The following is an 18,106-nucleotide window of genomic DNA, read 5'->3' as shown; positions in this document are numbered from 1 at the left end:
TACAATTCTAACTCTTCCCACCCTCTACTCCAGATCACAAAACAGCAATGTGTTTTATCACTTTTTATTAGCAGAATGTCTGATCAGTCATGTTCCACTAAGGCTTCATCTAAATTCTGATGATTTTAACATTTCCCTGTAGTGCTACAAACCAACTTCATGCAAGGAATAAGACTGATACCAGAACTTTATGTCAAAATTTTCAGATTTCAAATTTTTGCAGTTTACAGGTGTTTTTAAAGCTCTTCCATAGCTCAAAGGAAGAGCTACATGTCATTATTATACACTGAATAAATACATAAAAAATCAATCTTATAATGCTACGTACAAAGAGTACCTTGAAAGACATGACTTAATTTGTTAACTCAAAGTCAAAAAGGACTGACTTCTGCCGTCTCTATCTAAAGTAGACTTTCAAAGAAACATTTTAAATACTCCAACACTCAGTAGTTCCCAGGAGAGGCAAGGTTAAAAAAACAGGTGCAACCAAGTGTCAAAGTCAAGTAAAAGCTTTGGTACAGAAAGCAAATGAACTGTTGAAAACACATTTTGGGGGATAGTTTTTATATCTGCCTGTAGGGTCACAGTTCTCATGATCTTAATCATCACAGAAAAGTAAACCATATAGAGAATGAAAGTGATCATACGAATCTGGTTTTATAAAGTATAGGCCCACAGGCATATTTGGTTTAAGAACAGCTATTTTCAGTATAAACCAGCCTAGTCAAAATAAGCCATTAAATTGCATTACCCAGACTATCCTACTCATCCACTTGCCTCAGGCTCAAGAAATGACTTACAAAACTAAGTAAATCCACAAGAGACTAAAAAGAAAAGAGAAAACATGCATGCTTTGCTTCTTAAAGGATGAAAAATACAATCCTTACAGCCCTCCAACAGGAAGGGCTGGTTATTTTGAGAAGTTGGTGGCAAGAAGTCAGACACATCTAGGGAGCACTCACTCCCACCACCTGCTTCTCTCTCTGAAATTCCAAAAATTACAGAGAAAGACACAGGTAGAGCTCTACAGTTCCAACATCCGACCATTTCTCTGACCACTTCTGTCTAGTATCAGTTCACACAGGCGTCTGATGGCAGATGACATGACTTCTAAAGAAAGTTTCCTACAGGTTGTGAAAAAAATCTTTCAAGGACAAAAGAACTTGCACTGTTCCAGGGAATCCACCCCACTGAAGGGTAATTATTTCTGAAGAACTGACAGTTCCATTCTAAATATTGCACACAACATCAGATTGTGAGGGGAAAAAAAAAATCAATATATATATAGGTACGTACCTATGCCCTTGGGAGTTATCCCACTGCGATCCTGAGGGTTCACCACCCAGTAATAATACTTGAGGGTGTGCATGACCAAAAGAACTGTCCCAACACGCCGGATTGCTCCATAAATGTTAACAGTGGCAATGAACTCGGTAGACAGGTAAGTGTACAGGGTCAGCTGAACCTACACCACCGGTCAGGAAAACAAAAATCATCATACCTCAACTGCAGCACATCAGACAACTGAATTCTTACATTTTATCTACCAAAATGTCTTAAAGAAATAGATTTTCTCTGCATGGCTTAGTCTTAAAACCTCTGCAAACTGATGAAAAATTTCATTCTATTTCTGAAACTGCACAGTGCTGGTAAGAAAATTTCAGATAGCAAGTTGTGATTAAAGTTGTTCGCTGTCAGAGAACAAAGATTCACCAAAACAAAAATAGTCACTTCAATTTATATCAAGACTTAAAATCTGACAACCAAGATAATTTCCTCTTCAAAAATTGCTGAGTTTTTCCCAACTAACCCATCCAAACTTCCTTCCCAATCTGGGTCAAAAGTCAAAACTCTGTTCTGCAGAACACTGCAAGTTTCCCAACTCCCAGAAAACCCTGTGGGTCTGCAAACCTTGACAATTATATGCAGCAAAGGAGAGCCTGAAGAAAATCCCTGGATGATTTCTGTTGCGGAGCTGGAACTCCTAATTCTTTGGAGTCAATTCAGTTCAGTTTCAACACTCTCAAATCAATACACCATAAGACATCTTACTGAGAAGAATAAACAATTTTACCTGTGCTGGGATATGAATCCATATTGCAGGATTCAGGAGAACATGATCACACAGCTGCTTCAGCAGGGGCACCCCATTGTGTAAATTGCTCAGGTATTTCGAGAAGGCAAGGCAAAGTTCCAGCACAGCTCTGGTAACGTGGGCTTTGGAAGACTGCAAAAGAAGACCTGCTTAAGGAGAGCCCTGCAACAGTCTAGGAAAAGTATTTAACTTAAAAAAAAATTAAAATCCAGCATTAATGTAAGACATCAAGGACAATTTACTTTACCTTTTCTAGGCTGTATCCTATCACAAGGAAGCCTTTACAGGAAAGCATCTGTTCTTGCATAGCAATAGAGTTCTTCAACAACTCCATGATGAATGCCAGTAAAGTAGAACTGGAAAACATGGTTTAGTAAACAAAAACACATTAAAGGCTTACAAGAAGACAAAGTATTCCCAAATTAACACTCCCACCACACAACCCAGAGATATATGTTACACAAATGTTCAATTCAGAACTTTTTAAACAAAAAGACTGAATTTTGAAAGCTTGCTCCAAAAAACTTCATGATTTTGTTAATGCTTTTCTAACTTGAAATTCTGGATTTTGAGAGAACCACACAAAAGCAAAATCCTTCTGAATTATTGCAAAAAAGCAACAGTTAAGTTTGTACTTCTCTCTGCTTCATGTTTCAATTACAAACTTTTGCAGGATCAGTTACAATTGCCATTTACTTCTTAAACTATCAGATGAGCAGATATTTTTCTAGGCACAGCTTTGCTGTTGTGCTGCTGCCAGAGGGAATATTCCTGTTAAGGCACTAGTGCCTGTGGATCAAGACTAATCAGTTGAAAACCCCTGTATTGCTGGGCCACTTTGCAACTGCATCAAATTCCTGACTTATCCCTGCCCAAGTCTGAGCCAGCTGAGGAGACACTCAGACATAAATAGATGGGGTGCAGGAACATCGTGACCATCCCTTCTAAGCAACAGTATGGATACAGATCATCTTTAAACAGTCATGAAACTACAAATGTAATGATTCAGAGCAAATTACACCAGAATTCTAAAATCCAACCCCTTTGCTTTTACTGCTGTTCCTCAAGTTGGGAGCTCCACCAGTTTCTGTGTCTGGCTGTTATGAAGTTGGATGGAGTTGAAACGGAGATTAAACCCAGAGGAAAAGTCTAGCAGCAGCACTAAGTAACAGTAACTTCCAAAAATCTGAAGGTTAAAAAAAAAGTTCGAAGGAATGACTTCATGTAGCTGAAAAATTCACCCTTCCCAGAGCTTCTCTTGAAGTCTTCCCCACTGAATTCTCTCCATGACAAGCATAAGAGAATTATCCATAATTCTGCTACATACAAAGGAAGAATCGTCAAGGGTAAAATATGTGTACATTTTGATTCTCTATGAGCTTTCACAGAACACTTGGTACACTTTGAGGTCCTGGCTGTAACCTTTTTGTTGTTAGACATAATTCATTGCTGCACAAGACAATGCAAACTACTTTGCCATTTGATAAAGGAATAGGTAATTCCTCTACTTCAAAGGAACAAAGCCCAGGACACTGCAAGTACATGCACTCACCAAACAGTTGTGTCAATGTGGTCTGAGGAGTATTGCCTATAGTCCAACTGTGCAAAGAGAGGGAAAAGCACCTGAACTCCTCCAATGGAGTGCAGGGCACTTTGGATGGAGTGCGTCAAGACTGCTTTCACATCCTGACAGAGAAAAAACAAGAAATATTGAAACCTCCTTCAGAAACTGATAAAAAGTTTGTTAAAAGAGCTTTCAATTTCTTCAATATATAAACTGTATTATTACTAAATAAAAAGAAACAGCAAGAACAAACTGGCTGCCACAGTCACACTAAATGCCCAGTATGCCTGACCTGATGCTTCAGATACTGACACTTCTGAATACAGATCTACAGTGTAGATCCTCAGGTAAATCTACAGGAGGTAGCACTCAAAGCACAGGGAAGAAAAGGGTTTCATATTAACAGGGCAAAGGATGGGAGATAGGGAACATCTGTAGGGGAATGAACATGTCAGAAGTGAGGAAGAATGATTTTTTTCAAAGCTAACACAGCCTTTGTATTTATTCATAGAATCTTTTTTTTTTTAGGGTTCTTTTCCTGTCAAGAAACGGGAGGGCCAACGCAAAAAAACCCCAACCTATACAAAATTCCATATCAAAATCCCTATAAAACTAGATTTTAGGTTTTCAAACAGAAATCATTTGTACCCTCCAAATCTATAAAAATGCTGATTTACCTGCAGCATGAGGGCATGTGGTGAATGAACAAAAATAGAAGGGTTATCCTTAGGGGATGACTCTAGACACAGCTGTGCATCTGTAGCCCTTGGATTGTACATAAAAGCAATAGCACTGGAGAGTTTGCCATCATATAGCAACAATTTGTGATGTTCATCGAGGAAGAGATCACTTTCTGCCTTGAACTTGAATGTTCCCTGGATTGGGAAGCAAGGTTGAGGAAGGAAAGGAGAAATAAATTATATTAAGCACATTGAAGATACAGATCGGAACAATCACTGCAAAAAAAAAGATTAAAATATTGCTCCTTTAATCAAGCAGAATTTCATAAAGAAAGGTTCTCATAAGAACCAAAGACTCTTAAGACTCAAAGTCAATTTTACAGCATGAAAATGGCAGAATGTTTTTGGTCCCTGAAGAGTGTCATTGCCAGGATGGTGGGTAATGTAAAAGAACCACATCAGCCTGGAAACAGCAGGACTGTCAGCAATGTTCACTCAGAAGGAACTAATAATTGAGGAGCAGATAGAAAAGGAACCATCTTTTTTAGCGTATGTTTGTACAGCTGCTGGGGAATAGCAGCCTTCAATTAGTGCCCCTCAGGCTATGACAAAACAAATAATAAATCACTGCAACAAAACTAATCCTCAGCACTCACTTCACACATTAAAAAAACCCACTAGCACAAGCAACTATGAAGCCACATTTCTGAAACAAATATATCATAACTGATCTGAAGTTTTCAGCCTCAATGAAAAAGTGAACCCAGTCAGAGATAACAGTTGTGTTCTCCCTCTCCCAGCCACCAACATGGAAATTTTGAGAAGCAAACAGAAGCACCATGCTTCTTGTTTTACAAGAAATCAAGAAATTGAACTAATGCTTACTTGTACGGCCATACATAGGCTTACATAAGAAACATGGAAGAGTTTAATAAAAATATTACACTGTAAGATCATTTTTTAGGACACAGAGGTGCCACGGCATTCTTAGCATCTAGCATAAAGAGCCTTGGCAGAATTAAACTTAGGAAAGTCCGTTCTAAGGTACCTTATATCCCAGGCCAAGCTGATAAATGGCAAAGATCTGAGCAGCATTGAGAGCCTCACTAAAAAGGTAAACAGATGTCATCTGCCCACAAAACACTCGGTTGGCATCTGCTGTTTCTGAAGAACCCAGGAAACATTTGTCAAATGTCTGAAAACAGAAAACAGAACCCAGTAACAGGGTTTAATCCATGCTACACAAGCAAATCATGCAAAAAAATATGCATTTCATCAGGGAATATTTTTTACGTAAACAAGTACTTGAGGGCCTCAGTAGAAACAAGTATTAGGTTCTGAGATGCATAAAACCACAATTTATTCCTCTACCAAAAAAGTTACCATTTTTATTCCAACATTTTTTAAAAAATGCATAAAATGGGGGAAGTTTATGAACAGAGCGGCAAAGAATATCTATGTAATGCATCAAGATGATCAGCTATAGACGTGGGTGTGCAGGGATTACTCACATCACTGGTGTTGACAAACCACGTTATTTCCCCGTAGGACGCCAGCTCCCCGTTCACGTAACACCGGAGCTCGCTGTTCTTCCAGCGGTTATAGATGTGCACTATAGTCACCATGTACCACTAAGCAATAATAAAAAACAATTGATATAACTCCAGAAACACTTGGGAGCAGCTTAAGCATTCAAGTGAGGCTTGAAAGAACAAATTCAACTCTTTATGTGAATTAAATTAAGACTGAAAGATGTATTTTAAGTAGGAAAGATTAATAAGTCACTGGTGAGTTTTTTCTTGCATTGCTGTGTCAAAGGATAATGTGCCATTTCTTCCACACAGGAGCTCAAAAGGTATTTATGGCATATAACTCCAAAAATCTTTATGACAATACTGAACAAGATTTACACTGAAACGAGTCTGTAAATAAGTTCTAAACTGGGTTACTCTTAGCATGATGAACTACTACAAATGCCATTCCAAAGAGCAAGGATGGCTCCAGACTAAAGCCTCTCAAAGGCTGTGCATGTCAAATATCACAAACAGAATCCATATTTACAGCAAGGGATTACTGATAAGGAATTCCTGAGGAGGCCTGTTCTCCCACAAGATGTTTACACCAGTTCCAGAAACATTAGCAGGATATCTAAGCGAAAAAGGGAACATTCAACATCACATAACACTACCCAACAGGCAAGTCAGCCTTGAACACCAGTAATAAAATCAGCTCATGTTTTAGTTGTAAAATCATAAAGAAATAAGAATTCAGAACACAAATTTGTTTTGCTCATTCCAGTGTAACTGTTTTTCCACAGAAAGATGAGATTAATCAATAGCTATGACACAGACTCCCAGGCTACAATTTTAGATTCATGAAACACGTTTTAAAGATTTTATTCTTTTTACTCACCTTTTGTGGCTTGAAATCAAATTTTACACAGTGCTGGAAACCTTTTCCCTTTGATTTTATGGACGTTACAATCAAGCAGCCTCCAACAAAGTGAGCAGAATAACCAAGTCCTTTGTTTGTTCGAAAACTGACAAATCAGAACAAAATCAGCACATACACAGATGGATGCAGAAATTATTGAATAATTAACAGAAACTGAACACCAGCAATATCAGCTTTACATAATACTCACCAATATAAATAAGGCTTATCCTTATCCACATTAATATTATTTACAGGATCCATTCTTAGCCAAGTGTGGAAAGTAAATCCATTCTGGTATGGCCACTTGGCTATAGGAGGTAAGGCAATAGCCTGAGGAAAGCAAGAAGTTACTCATGTAGAAAGATCAACATAACAGTAAAAGTGTGCAGCTTAAGATACACTATACAAATATACGCTGATAAACAGAGACACTGCAAATGTATACAGCTCCTCTATACTAAAGAAAAAAAAAACTAGCCTAACTTCTGTTCTCTTTGTACTTGATTGTTGCAACATTTAATTAACCTAAATATTTAATAACTGACCTTTATACCTCAAAAAAGATTATTAATAGTAACCTATGCTTCAAAATTTAAATGCTTTAGTGAAAGTCTTATGGAATAACGACTTGCCAAAATGCAAATTCAGATTGGTTCGGTTTTATGGTAACCTGATAGAATAATAAGTTCCATTTTCACTTAGTGTTGGTTTTCAGGAAAATAACTGATCATGAAGGGAAAGCTGGCCATATTTCACTTAATAAATAATTTTCTCTCCTGAAATTCAAATCTATGTAGACTTACAGTGAGAATAACACAGAATTACAAATCTCCTCAAAAGAAATGTAATACAATCTCCACCAGACAAAATCTTCATATCAAACATTGTCTTTTTAGTGCAAAGCCCTTGAGTTACAAACCGTGTGGCAGAACCCTTTGTTTCAAACAGCTGGGGTTTATTTTTTGGATTTTTTCAGTTGGCTGGGTTTTTTAAACATTATTATTAACATTTTGCTGGTGTGCAGCCCAGATTCACAATACACACTTCAATTAAGAGTGTCATAACCTCTAATCAAAGATGCCACCCACATGATTAGTACCAATGAATAAAAAAAATCAAAGGACTCAAGTGTCTCCAGACTTGTAACTATGTTCCCATGCTCCATTCAGCTACTCCTGTCCACACAAAATGCTATAAAAATCCTTCTGTATGCCAGCTAACTAACCAGTCTCCATGTCTCTGCACCCAGCTCTTGGGAATTGGTAGCATTATGCCACTTGATTTAACTCACAATGGATCATAGAGTAACTATGACAAATAATTAATTTCTTAAACTTCTTAATTTAAATATATATAAATAACTACATAAAGGTTACTGAGGCACTCCAATCTCATAAAATATGTCTCAAGCATTCAACGTAATTAACAGAAGTTAAATACAAACCAGAAGTTAAACAGAAAACCATGAATAACTAGAATGAACACAAACATGTCTGTCTATTGCCAAGTTCTGCTGCATGTGATAAAACTGCAGGAGCACTTTTCTAGTAGTCTGCATTTTTCAGTCTCCAAAGTTTTCATTCAAAAAAATAATTCATTATGTCATCAAGTTGGTGAAATTCAATCTCAAGCCACCAAGGCAGAAAGCTAATGGGTTTATGTGAAGAAAACTGGAAAGAGTCATCTGATAAATCTTATTCAAATCCTATTCTGAATTAAGCATGAAATTTTGAACATAATTTTTCATTCTACAATTGTAGAAGCAAAAGTGTTGACATACTTGAATTCCATCAGAAGATTCTGCACAAGGTTTTCCAACTGCCTATTCAGTTTCAAATTATATTTAAAGTGAACACCATAAAATTTAGAAATGAGTCACAGGAACAATTACAAAAAGACTAATCATTGCTAAATTTAATCCTTTTCAGAATTGTTCAGCCTGTAAATGTCTAGGTTCAATGCTTTCTCAAAGATTTCTCATTAAGCATCTATAGTGAAAAGCAGATATATTCTCCTTGCAATGTGTTTTAACTGAACCAGTCTGAAAAAACCCAACAAAATACGGAAAAAGCAGCCTCATTTGTATCCATTCTTCATGTAATAGTATTTGTCCTTCTGCAGTGATATTTCACATCTATTATAAACACATTTTTTTCAGGCACTAGTGTAGGTGTCAGGCCAAGAAAAAAATGTTAAAACTCTATGACAGTGACAGATGAGACAAAAAACACCACGGATTAAAATAATCAAGGGCCTTAAGAGAACAATGAACAAACAAACAAGAAATGTAAAGTATCTACATACTGCAGCACTTTTTCCTGGAAAGTTGAAGAAGGCATCAGGTCCATACTTCTGAGGCATGTGTTTTAACACAGACAGTAACTTCCCAGCATGTGGTGGCTGACAAAGAGAATTACTACATTTGTAAATAAATAAAACAAACCCCTAAGAAAGAAAAGACTATACACACAGAAAGCAAATTCTAACACATTTTAAAACTTTGCATGTAACACCCTGCTAAGTCACTCAGCACTTTCAATAAAACAACATTAACAGTCAGGAATACCTTCACACAATATACAGCAGGTGCACTGAATTGCAGTTAATTAGGTAATTTCACTAAGGACTTGAAAGCCAGAGCCACTTGCACCCAATATAAATTAAACTGAGCCTGAATGCTGATTCCTGCCTCTGTCTGTTCATTTCCATCAGCTCTCTGTATGATTTTGCAGTAAGCTAAAGAAAATGAACTGGGCCAGATGAAAACTAACTCAGAGAAAACAAATGCAAACAAAATTTTAATTACATCTGTTCTGGGCTGTGGCTGAGTGAAACCTGTGCCAACACAAGGGAGATGGGGAAGACTTAGCAAAAGGGACAGGGCAGAGCAGCAGAAGGATTATTTTCATCAGGACTACAAGTATATATTAGATTAAATTGATTTGGTTTATACTTTCACCTAAGTCCATGGATAAAGATTCACGTCCCAAGGGCAGTTTAGAGCACTGAAACTGAGTGCTCAGTGTGAATACTTAACACTTTTCCACAACCCATATCCTGCTGATTTTATTGCAACAGTCTGCAATTATAAACTCCAAAACAAGTGTATGAGCTCACAACAGAAGAACAGCAAATACTGATCATAGTGACAGAACAATTTTGTGTGGTGTCTTTCACCACACCATATCTTTCTGGCAGATCAGTTTTTAAACTATGATTCTATAATCCTGATATTTTCATGAAAGTGCCCTTTTCACCCTGCAGTGAACAGCTACCTCTGAAAACTATGCATGATGCATTACAAGTATTTCAAATGTACCAAAGGTGCAGTCAGCTAAGCAGCGCTTCAAGAATCTGAGTTAAAATTGAGGAGGAAATGCTGAGAGCTGCTTAGATGTCTGCAGTGCTACAGAATTTAACCAGGTAAATCGTGTTGCAGCAAAATATTTGGTCCCCTTACAGTTCTGCTGATTTTAAGATTTATGGAGCTGTACAACTCCTTGGCAATCCAACTGTGGCATTTTTCTCCTGCTTTTCCCTGCATTTGGTCTTTAATAAGGAAAGGAAATTAAATGCAAATAGCAGAGAGACAGGAAATGAAAAAGTTAATGTTACAGGGACGACTTTAATTTGCTTACAGTTAAATATACTCTCTATGTTCAATTATTAAGTTGAAACCATCTATAAAGTTTAGAGTATTTTTATTTAAGGAGGTTAAGATGTCCAAAGTTATTTATTTCATAGGGCCTTTTAAAATCTGAAGTATTATGTGCGCATGTTTGCTTTTATATGGTAGACACTTTTTAAAAATTATATGAAGTCAACAGAGACACTGCTACCTTTCCCTTACACTAGCCTCTAGAAATAACAGGAGCTGAATTAAAATTGAAAGCAGGTAAAATTATTGATAAAATAGTTCCCAAGTCCAGTGAAACAATTGTGTGTTGAAGAAAACTTTATCAGGTGGCCTCTACAACATACACATTCTTACTTTAGGGAAGGTGGTTTCTCAGCTGCAAAAGGGTCCCTTTCCACTCCACACAAGAACAAGAGAAAAATTATACAATTTTTCATTGGGACTTATTTCCTTTAGTTCAATTTCTGCCAAGATTCTCACTTCTCTAACTGGGTATTTTTTTAATCTTCAGGTAAAGTATAGCAATGCGAAAATGGGAGCAATCAGAACTGCCTATGTAGGAATTTTTTTATTATTTCTCTCTTGTGATTTTAAAAAAAAATTAGGCCTTTTTCCTTCAATTTCACATAGCTGGAATCAAAAAAGCAAAAGCATGTGCATAAAAAGACTTAAGAATCACCTTATTATTCCCAGGTGCTCAAAAGGACCAATATAGTCCACAGGTTCAGGAAGAAATTTAACTTCATCACTGTTCTACTCCCTTATTTTAATTGCTTTCAGGTAAAAGGATTCTTTATATATATATAGATTCTTTATATATATAAGAAAGCTTCCCACATTTTTTGATACATTCCAAATTTGTTTAGCGTGAAGTTTATGGAACAGTCTTAACTTGCAAAAATTACAAAAAATAAAAGCAACATGATAAAAATTGCTTCAGTTTTGTGTTTTTGTTTTACCCATCTCCCTTTTTCTCCTTGCAGCTTGCTGAAGAATAACTTCAGCTCTCGAACTGTCAGGTTATAGCTGGCCAACACACCCAGCATGTCCACCAAGAGATCTGAAAAGCAAAAAGAACGGTGATGGAAGTGCTTAATAAAATGCAGTGATCAAATTTTTATCATCTAATCAATAACTGAGTCAATAACATGAGATTTTGCCTAGAAGCAGCACAGTTTGAGTCCCACACTGGGGGAGGCTGTACCTGCAATCATGTTGTCAGCTCTGTCGATCCTCCTGAGCACTTGCTCCACCAGCCCCACCTCCGTGCAGGCCTGCAGGTTCCGTATGCTTTTCTTCAGGATGGCTGTGAACATGCTCCAAACCTCAGCCTGGCAGGTCACGTCACACTTGTCCAGTAAGTCCACCATGCACGTGATGCCCTCTCCTTCTTGGATGATAAAGTTCATTTCCAAGTCAAACTGGCCCCCGACAAGCTTTCAGAAAAAATATTTAAAAAAAAATGTTTCAGGCAACTGTATCAAAGCATTACTCCATGCCTAAAGTTATTCATTCTGTGAGAAGAAAACTGTCCAAGATGTAAGGGAAAAAAAACATAATAATGGAGCCAGTATCAACCAATATGTTATTTTTCTTCTGTTTCAAGTTCTGTTGAGTAGCAAAGGTGCCCTTAAGGTGTCACTTACTATCAGACAATTGCTGCAGAAAAACACTTGGGTAGTTTAGGATAGAGATGCCCCAAGTTGAGCAGAAAAGTGAAGACACCAAGTGAGTGTTCTGAAACAGGTGAGCCCCACAAAGCAGTCAAGATATCTTAAAGGATCTGAAGTGACCCTAAAACCTTCCTTCTCATTTGTTTAACACATCTCCACTAAGAGGGCAATTCTAGCCAAAAGGACCTGATGCACATCAGAAATATTGCCACTTATGAACACTTACGAGGCATTCCCAAGACAGTGACTAAAGCTGATTAAGAATTAACTGCTAGGTTCATCAGCAGTCCCAGGTACTCAAAGGAAGCACAGGCTTGCTGTATTTGCAGGAATGTGGAACAGCAGCACTGTTCCAAGCCTTTGGCTGTGATTTGGCTACTAAATCCTATAATATTTCAGGTCTCCTAGAGGGAACTTTTGTTTGAACATAGACTGAATAACCAGCCACATATCCCTGTGCAGAGGAGGTGGAGGGGAGAAGGAAATAACCTGCTCCGCTCTCGCCTGCATTCTTAATAAAACAAAAATTCCAGCTGAAGGTAAAATGCATTATACTAAGTTAACTTCTTTATACCAACTCCCTCCATCCAGTCTTTAAAGTTCTCTTGGACTTTAGCGCTGTATTAACCTTACAAGTGTGCCATGCTTACCAAAATACCCATTATATGCCAGCACACAAACGGGAATTCAGATAGCATTGACTCAAATTATCAAAATGGACTCATGACCAGAAATATGTCAGCTTGTTCTGATTTCAGCAAGTTTGTGTCATTATTTCTGTCCTATGTGGTGTTCCTTTCACAGGCTTTGGCCATCAAGAGTTTCAGTGCTGTCACCTGCTGAAGTCACACCATGTCAAAACTGCCCCAAAATCCACACACTAACTTGCTTCCATACTAGTTCCAACAGCTTCTCTCAGCCAGTCAGGATCCAAAGATCAACTTACCCATGAACAGAATACACACTCTTCATTAACCACTGAAATTACCATACTTTTTTTTCCTCAAGTGTCTAAACCTTGTCACTTTGAAGAAGCAATCTTCGGACTTCTGGGCATAAATCAGTAGTGCCAAACACCACAGGAAGCAGAGAAAGTTACTGCTTTTATGACAGAATAGACAATGTCTCGTGGCAACGATTTCTAAACAGTAATTTACACTTTTCCATTTTCTCTTCTCTGGGTCATGAAAAATAATTATGCAATTTACTATCAGATGCTTCCATAGAATCTCAGAAAACAGCAAGAACTGAATGGGGTGACTTGAGTTATATTCCCAGCTTCTCTCTATCAACTCATGCTGTCAACTCAAACAAATCTATCAAATCATTACACCCTCCAAGCCTTAGTTTTACTCTTCCAAAAATGGAGCAGAGGCCTAACTCAAGAAAGCTCTGTAGGATATGCTAGGCAGAACAAATTAACACAGAATTATCTCAAAATAAATTAAAAGAAAAATATACACACACTCTCCCATTAAAAAAAAAAAAAAAAAAAAAAAACCAAAAAAACAAACAAAAAAAAAACCAACACCAACTCTCAACAGAGCATTCAAAAATGCAAAATACATAATCAGTGTTATACCTCATTTCACACTGAATTTATCCTCTACAAAACTGAAGGATTCCTCAAGAAGCTTCTCTTCTTAAAATCAAGGTAAGAAAAAAAAATACTGTATTCTGTGTAGGGACAGAACAGCTGAGTGTTAAATTCTGGCCAGAAACCACCTGCTAATTCTTAACAAGAAATTCAACTCTTTATGCATTTGGCTTTAACTATCAGCCCACCATCAATTATCACACCAAAACCACATACAGCTACTGGAGGTGACCTTACCTTCACCCTATAGTCTACACCACCAATCTTTCATTTTTGGCTACACACACTATTATCAGAACCCACCCATCCAGGAAGCTGTCAAATTAGGTTTCCAATCTCATCTGCAAACATAAGCATTTCAGCAAGCACATCCTAGGAATAATATGCTATGGTAAAAAAAAAAAATAATTACCATTTTAACACTTCCTGTGAGGGAAGTGAGGACAAAAAAACACTGCCAGGGAAAGCAGAATACCCAAGGCAGGGTACACTGATGTACAATATGTATGCACACCCATTAGACACACACAGGCACACACACCCCCCACACTATGTCATATTAACCCTTTCTAATGGTGATTTGAAACTGATCAACCTTCAAAACACAAATTTGTTTCCAATGACAGGGATCATAATCCAGGTCCATGCATTGGCTAGTTATTATCTGAGCTGCAGTAATGGCTGTGCACAGCAAAATGTAATCTTCCCAAATGTCACAGTAAGTTATGAATATCTGAGCAGCTTAATGCACCTTACTAGCCATGAAGTGTGAGAATGTAATCTTATTACCTTTTTTATGGTTGTATTTTTTTGAATAATGTAGCCTTTGAACTGATGTATAGTCTTTCCTTGCACTTTAGCATGATTTGGTCTCCTGTGTCGCACAGGACATTTTTCAAAATTCTCCAATTCAACGTATTTTAAGTCCTGTGCTGAGCTGCATAAACAATCTTTATGGCAACCCACAGGGTGGCATAACGTTTTCTTTCTTCAGCATGTAGAATTAAGTACAAGCTTACAGGAATGGTTTTACAGGGCAGCATTCAAATACATCCTCACAAATTTTGCATTTTGCCAGTTATATCCACCTTCAAAAATATATATAAACTAAACCAATAGCTCAAGTTTCTCAGTAAAATGGTTCTACACTTAGCTGATTGAGAATAGGGAGAATACAGCAATTTTTGAATACACATGCAGAGAGTGTATTTTTCTCTCCTTAGAGAATTAAACTAATGAGAAGTCAACATAATAGCACTGATTTTTAGTATGAAATAGCAGTACAACGATTCTAAATAAAACCAAAAAGACAACTTAAACACACTTAACCTTTCTTGGCAAGGAAGTGATGTGAGATGTGAAAGAGATGGTTCACTGTTTGCATGAGCATCTACGAAACTACTGTGTGCAGAAAATAGCTCAGAATAAACTCCACTTCCCTGAAAGAACATGATCTAGATTATTAACTTAAATTATTTCTCCCACTAACAAATATAAAATACTTAGAGAGCTTGCAAGACAATCCAAGAAAAAATTATTTCAATGACTATAACACAAAAAGAAGAAACCAAACTCCAAATCAGTGTTTCTCCTGGAAAAGCCAAACTGGCTAAACTTGAGAGAACTACAGGTCTGGATCTTCATTTTTATCTCAAACTTCCAGAAGAGTCTTCACTTCTATAGTTTCCTCATCCTTCTGCTTGTTAGATAAGCCACACCTCAAGTACTTGCTTTGTTCCCCAAAGCCAGGATAAAGGACTATTGACCAACCTGTGACCTCCCTTTTCCTCAAGATGATGATTTTGTAATATCAGAATTGTTTCTTGAGTATGTCCAAAATGAGAAGTATGAACACCTATCCCATGAAGAAAAGAAAAATGCAGTCAAACAGGCTGGTTCAATCTCAGTGAATTTTTTTAAGTTTATGCTTAATAAGAACCTGCAAAGCTGAGCATTTATAGTACTCTTTGCCTATGTTTATTCTTATTTTCCACCAAAGAAATAAGCCACCTCCCTGACTCTGCCCTCTTTCACATACTCAGAAATATATTTCACATATTCAGAAACTCCTTGAATTTAGTTGATATTTATTTATCATCAAAAATAAATGCCAAAGATATTGGAAGCATAAGAATTAAAACCTCTTTAGGGTAAGAGTCTCACAGGATCAAGGATGATTCCAAGTTGGTCAAATTCCAAGGGCACACAATAAATAGGAAAATTCAGCACCCTGATACACATTCATGATGTGATAAAAGGATGGTTGTGATTTGGAAAGGCTTCTACAGAACAGAAGAGGAAAAACACAGGAAAGAGACTAAGTCAGGCACACTAATTTCCATGCATTATTTTCCATCACTAACACAACACCTGAGGGTGAGAACATTAAAATATGAGTCCTAAGAAGATCTGGCAGGAAAGCCTGTTGATAGTTTGGAGAAGTACATCAAAATGTGACATCAGCATGAATGTCAATTCAGTGAAACAGGGCTCAGGCCCAGAGTGGTTAATAGGGAGAGCAAGAAAGGGGCAGAAAAAGCCTGGATATCAACTTTTTTCTTCATTATATTGTTACTGTATCAACAATAATGCATGAGAAAAACTAGAGAAAACACAAAGAACTCTGGGAAAACACAAAGAACTTGAGTGGGAAGACCCTCTCATGAAAAGTGAGGTCACACCTTCCAGCAAGACACAGATGATTTAAGGTCATTTGGCACCTTAGTTCAAAGTTTAAAGTAAGTGAGACCATGAATGTGCAAGTGACCAGTGATGCCTTCACAGATGGAAAGATTCTGCTCCAACCACTTCTGTAAGTAGAAGATTCCTCTTGAATCTTACTCCAATTTTGGACTTGGTTTCTCCCATTTTCAAACAAAACCAGAAATGATCCAAAACAACCCAAACAAAAAAACAAGCAAACCAAAACAACATCATCAAAGAGCAAAGAGTTAATTTTTGCAGAAAATTGCAAACTTCTCCTGCTGATACCTCAGGCTGAAGTCACCAATTTCCCCCATCCAACACCAACAGTTCCCCCAGCACCACCCAACAGTTACACCACAAAAAATAATAATAATAATATTAATAACAATAATAATAATAATAGTACTAATCTACTCTACTTTCTAAAGGAAAAAGGATTGTAAGAAAGGAAAGGAAAAAGACCACCTCCTTAATTAGCTGCTTTCTCTCCTATTTCCAAGTTCATAACAAAGTCTACAACTTCATTTACCTGGCAAATGAGAAGTCCATTTTAAACCAGGCATATCAAAAGTGAAACTGCGCAACATCATTGCACCCACTTTAACCTTGACACTTCTGTGGGATTCTGTTCAACACTGTTATTAACTATGATCAAAGCTGGATCATTCAGGGAAAAACCATTCTCACTGCTTCCCTTTAAAGGAATGTAACCGAAATGCTTTGCATTAAAATAAAATTTCTTCAGGTCTGTCTCTCGTTTGGAAAACTGCCTGAATATGAATTCAACAGGCACCCACAAGGTGTTAAGAGTCTACTGCTGCCACCTAATGTTGTATTTGAAACCATTAGCCCAGAATTACACTTTTTTTATACAGTGTCTCAGCATTGCAACATCCTCTTCCTCCTCCACATACTTCTATCAGCTTTTATCAGCATGCTTTAACACAATAAAGAAAATAAGCTCAAGGAAGTATCTCAAGGAAGTAAGACAGAATAAAACTTCCAAGTAGCAGAAGAGTTTACACTTAAGGACTGGCTTCTATATAACCAGAGTTTCACCAACTCTGCAAAAGCTAGGTACAGAAGGCATACAACTTACCCAATTTACTCAGGAGAGACTGGCAAATATCTCCTACCCAGTTCATCTGGGACATAAACCAGTTCATTAAAACTTTTCTTTAAAAATGCACTTAGCTATGCATACATGAGAATTACTCTCTCAGTGAAAATAACAAATGCAAAACAGCAAAATTCTTGCCCATGTAGGTACAATACACCTGGTGTACGGCTTTCTCCTTCCCATCAGAAGAGGGGGTTGGGAAGGGAACAGAAACAATTTAAAAATACAATCAATGATTTGTTATTTACCCTAGCTAATAATCCAGTATTCTCACTCTAATTGCAAGCATTTTTATGTTAAATTAGTTTACTAAAATTATTAGTTCAGTTTGTAGCATGCAGCTGAAAGCCCAGTGAAAACACGGCAATGCAAAGAAGAATTACCTCTGCACAATGTTTTTTTAACCGTGGGGGCTGGGGAAACAGCTCTATGAATTTCAAATTTTATACTTCTTGTATACTTTAGAAAGAGCCATTAAATATCTTTTAAGTACATACCAAATACTGAAAATCAGTATCTTAAAAAGGGAGCAATCCCAGTCTTAAGTGGAACAATTAGCAAAGTTAAATTCTATCCTACAGAAACAAACGGGTTTGGG

The 18,106-nt window shown here is 37.2% G+C and overlaps 1 protein-coding gene across 3 annotated transcripts in view; it reads right to left on the bottom strand.

The window, feature by feature from the left end:
- The window catches only part of LRBA (LPS responsive beige-like anchor protein), a gene marked incomplete at its 5' end in the record, with an annotated part of 363,200 nt that overhangs the window by 314,262 nt on the left and 30,832 nt on the right, over window positions 1-18,106 (bottom strand). For all 3 annotated transcript variants that reach the window (XM_083862452.1, XM_083862454.1, XM_083862453.1), the window contains 12 exons: window positions 1,297-1,465; window positions 2,075-2,227; window positions 2,343-2,451; window positions 3,648-3,781; window positions 4,337-4,534; window positions 5,388-5,534; window positions 5,851-5,970; window positions 6,752-6,878; window positions 6,984-7,105; window positions 9,080-9,175; window positions 11,372-11,472; window positions 11,617-11,848. In XM_083862452.1, coding sequence (XP_083718578.1) covers window positions 1,297-1,465; window positions 2,075-2,227; window positions 2,343-2,451; window positions 3,648-3,781; window positions 4,337-4,534; window positions 5,388-5,534; window positions 5,851-5,970; window positions 6,752-6,878; window positions 6,984-7,105; window positions 9,080-9,175; window positions 11,372-11,472; window positions 11,617-11,848 — 1,708 coding nt within the window. The remainder of the gene's footprint in view (window positions 1-1,296; window positions 1,466-2,074; window positions 2,228-2,342; window positions 2,452-3,647; window positions 3,782-4,336; window positions 4,535-5,387; window positions 5,535-5,850; window positions 5,971-6,751; window positions 6,879-6,983; window positions 7,106-9,079; window positions 9,176-11,371; window positions 11,473-11,616; window positions 11,849-18,106) is intronic.

Source organism: Zosterops lateralis (assembly GCF_965231275.1).
Source record: "Zosterops lateralis genome assembly, chromosome: 5".
NCBI lineage: Eukaryota > Metazoa > Chordata > Aves > Passeriformes > Zosteropidae > Zosterops > Zosterops lateralis.
The sequence above is the reverse complement of the archived record's forward strand: the minus strand, read 5'-3'. Positions and strand labels throughout refer to the sequence as shown.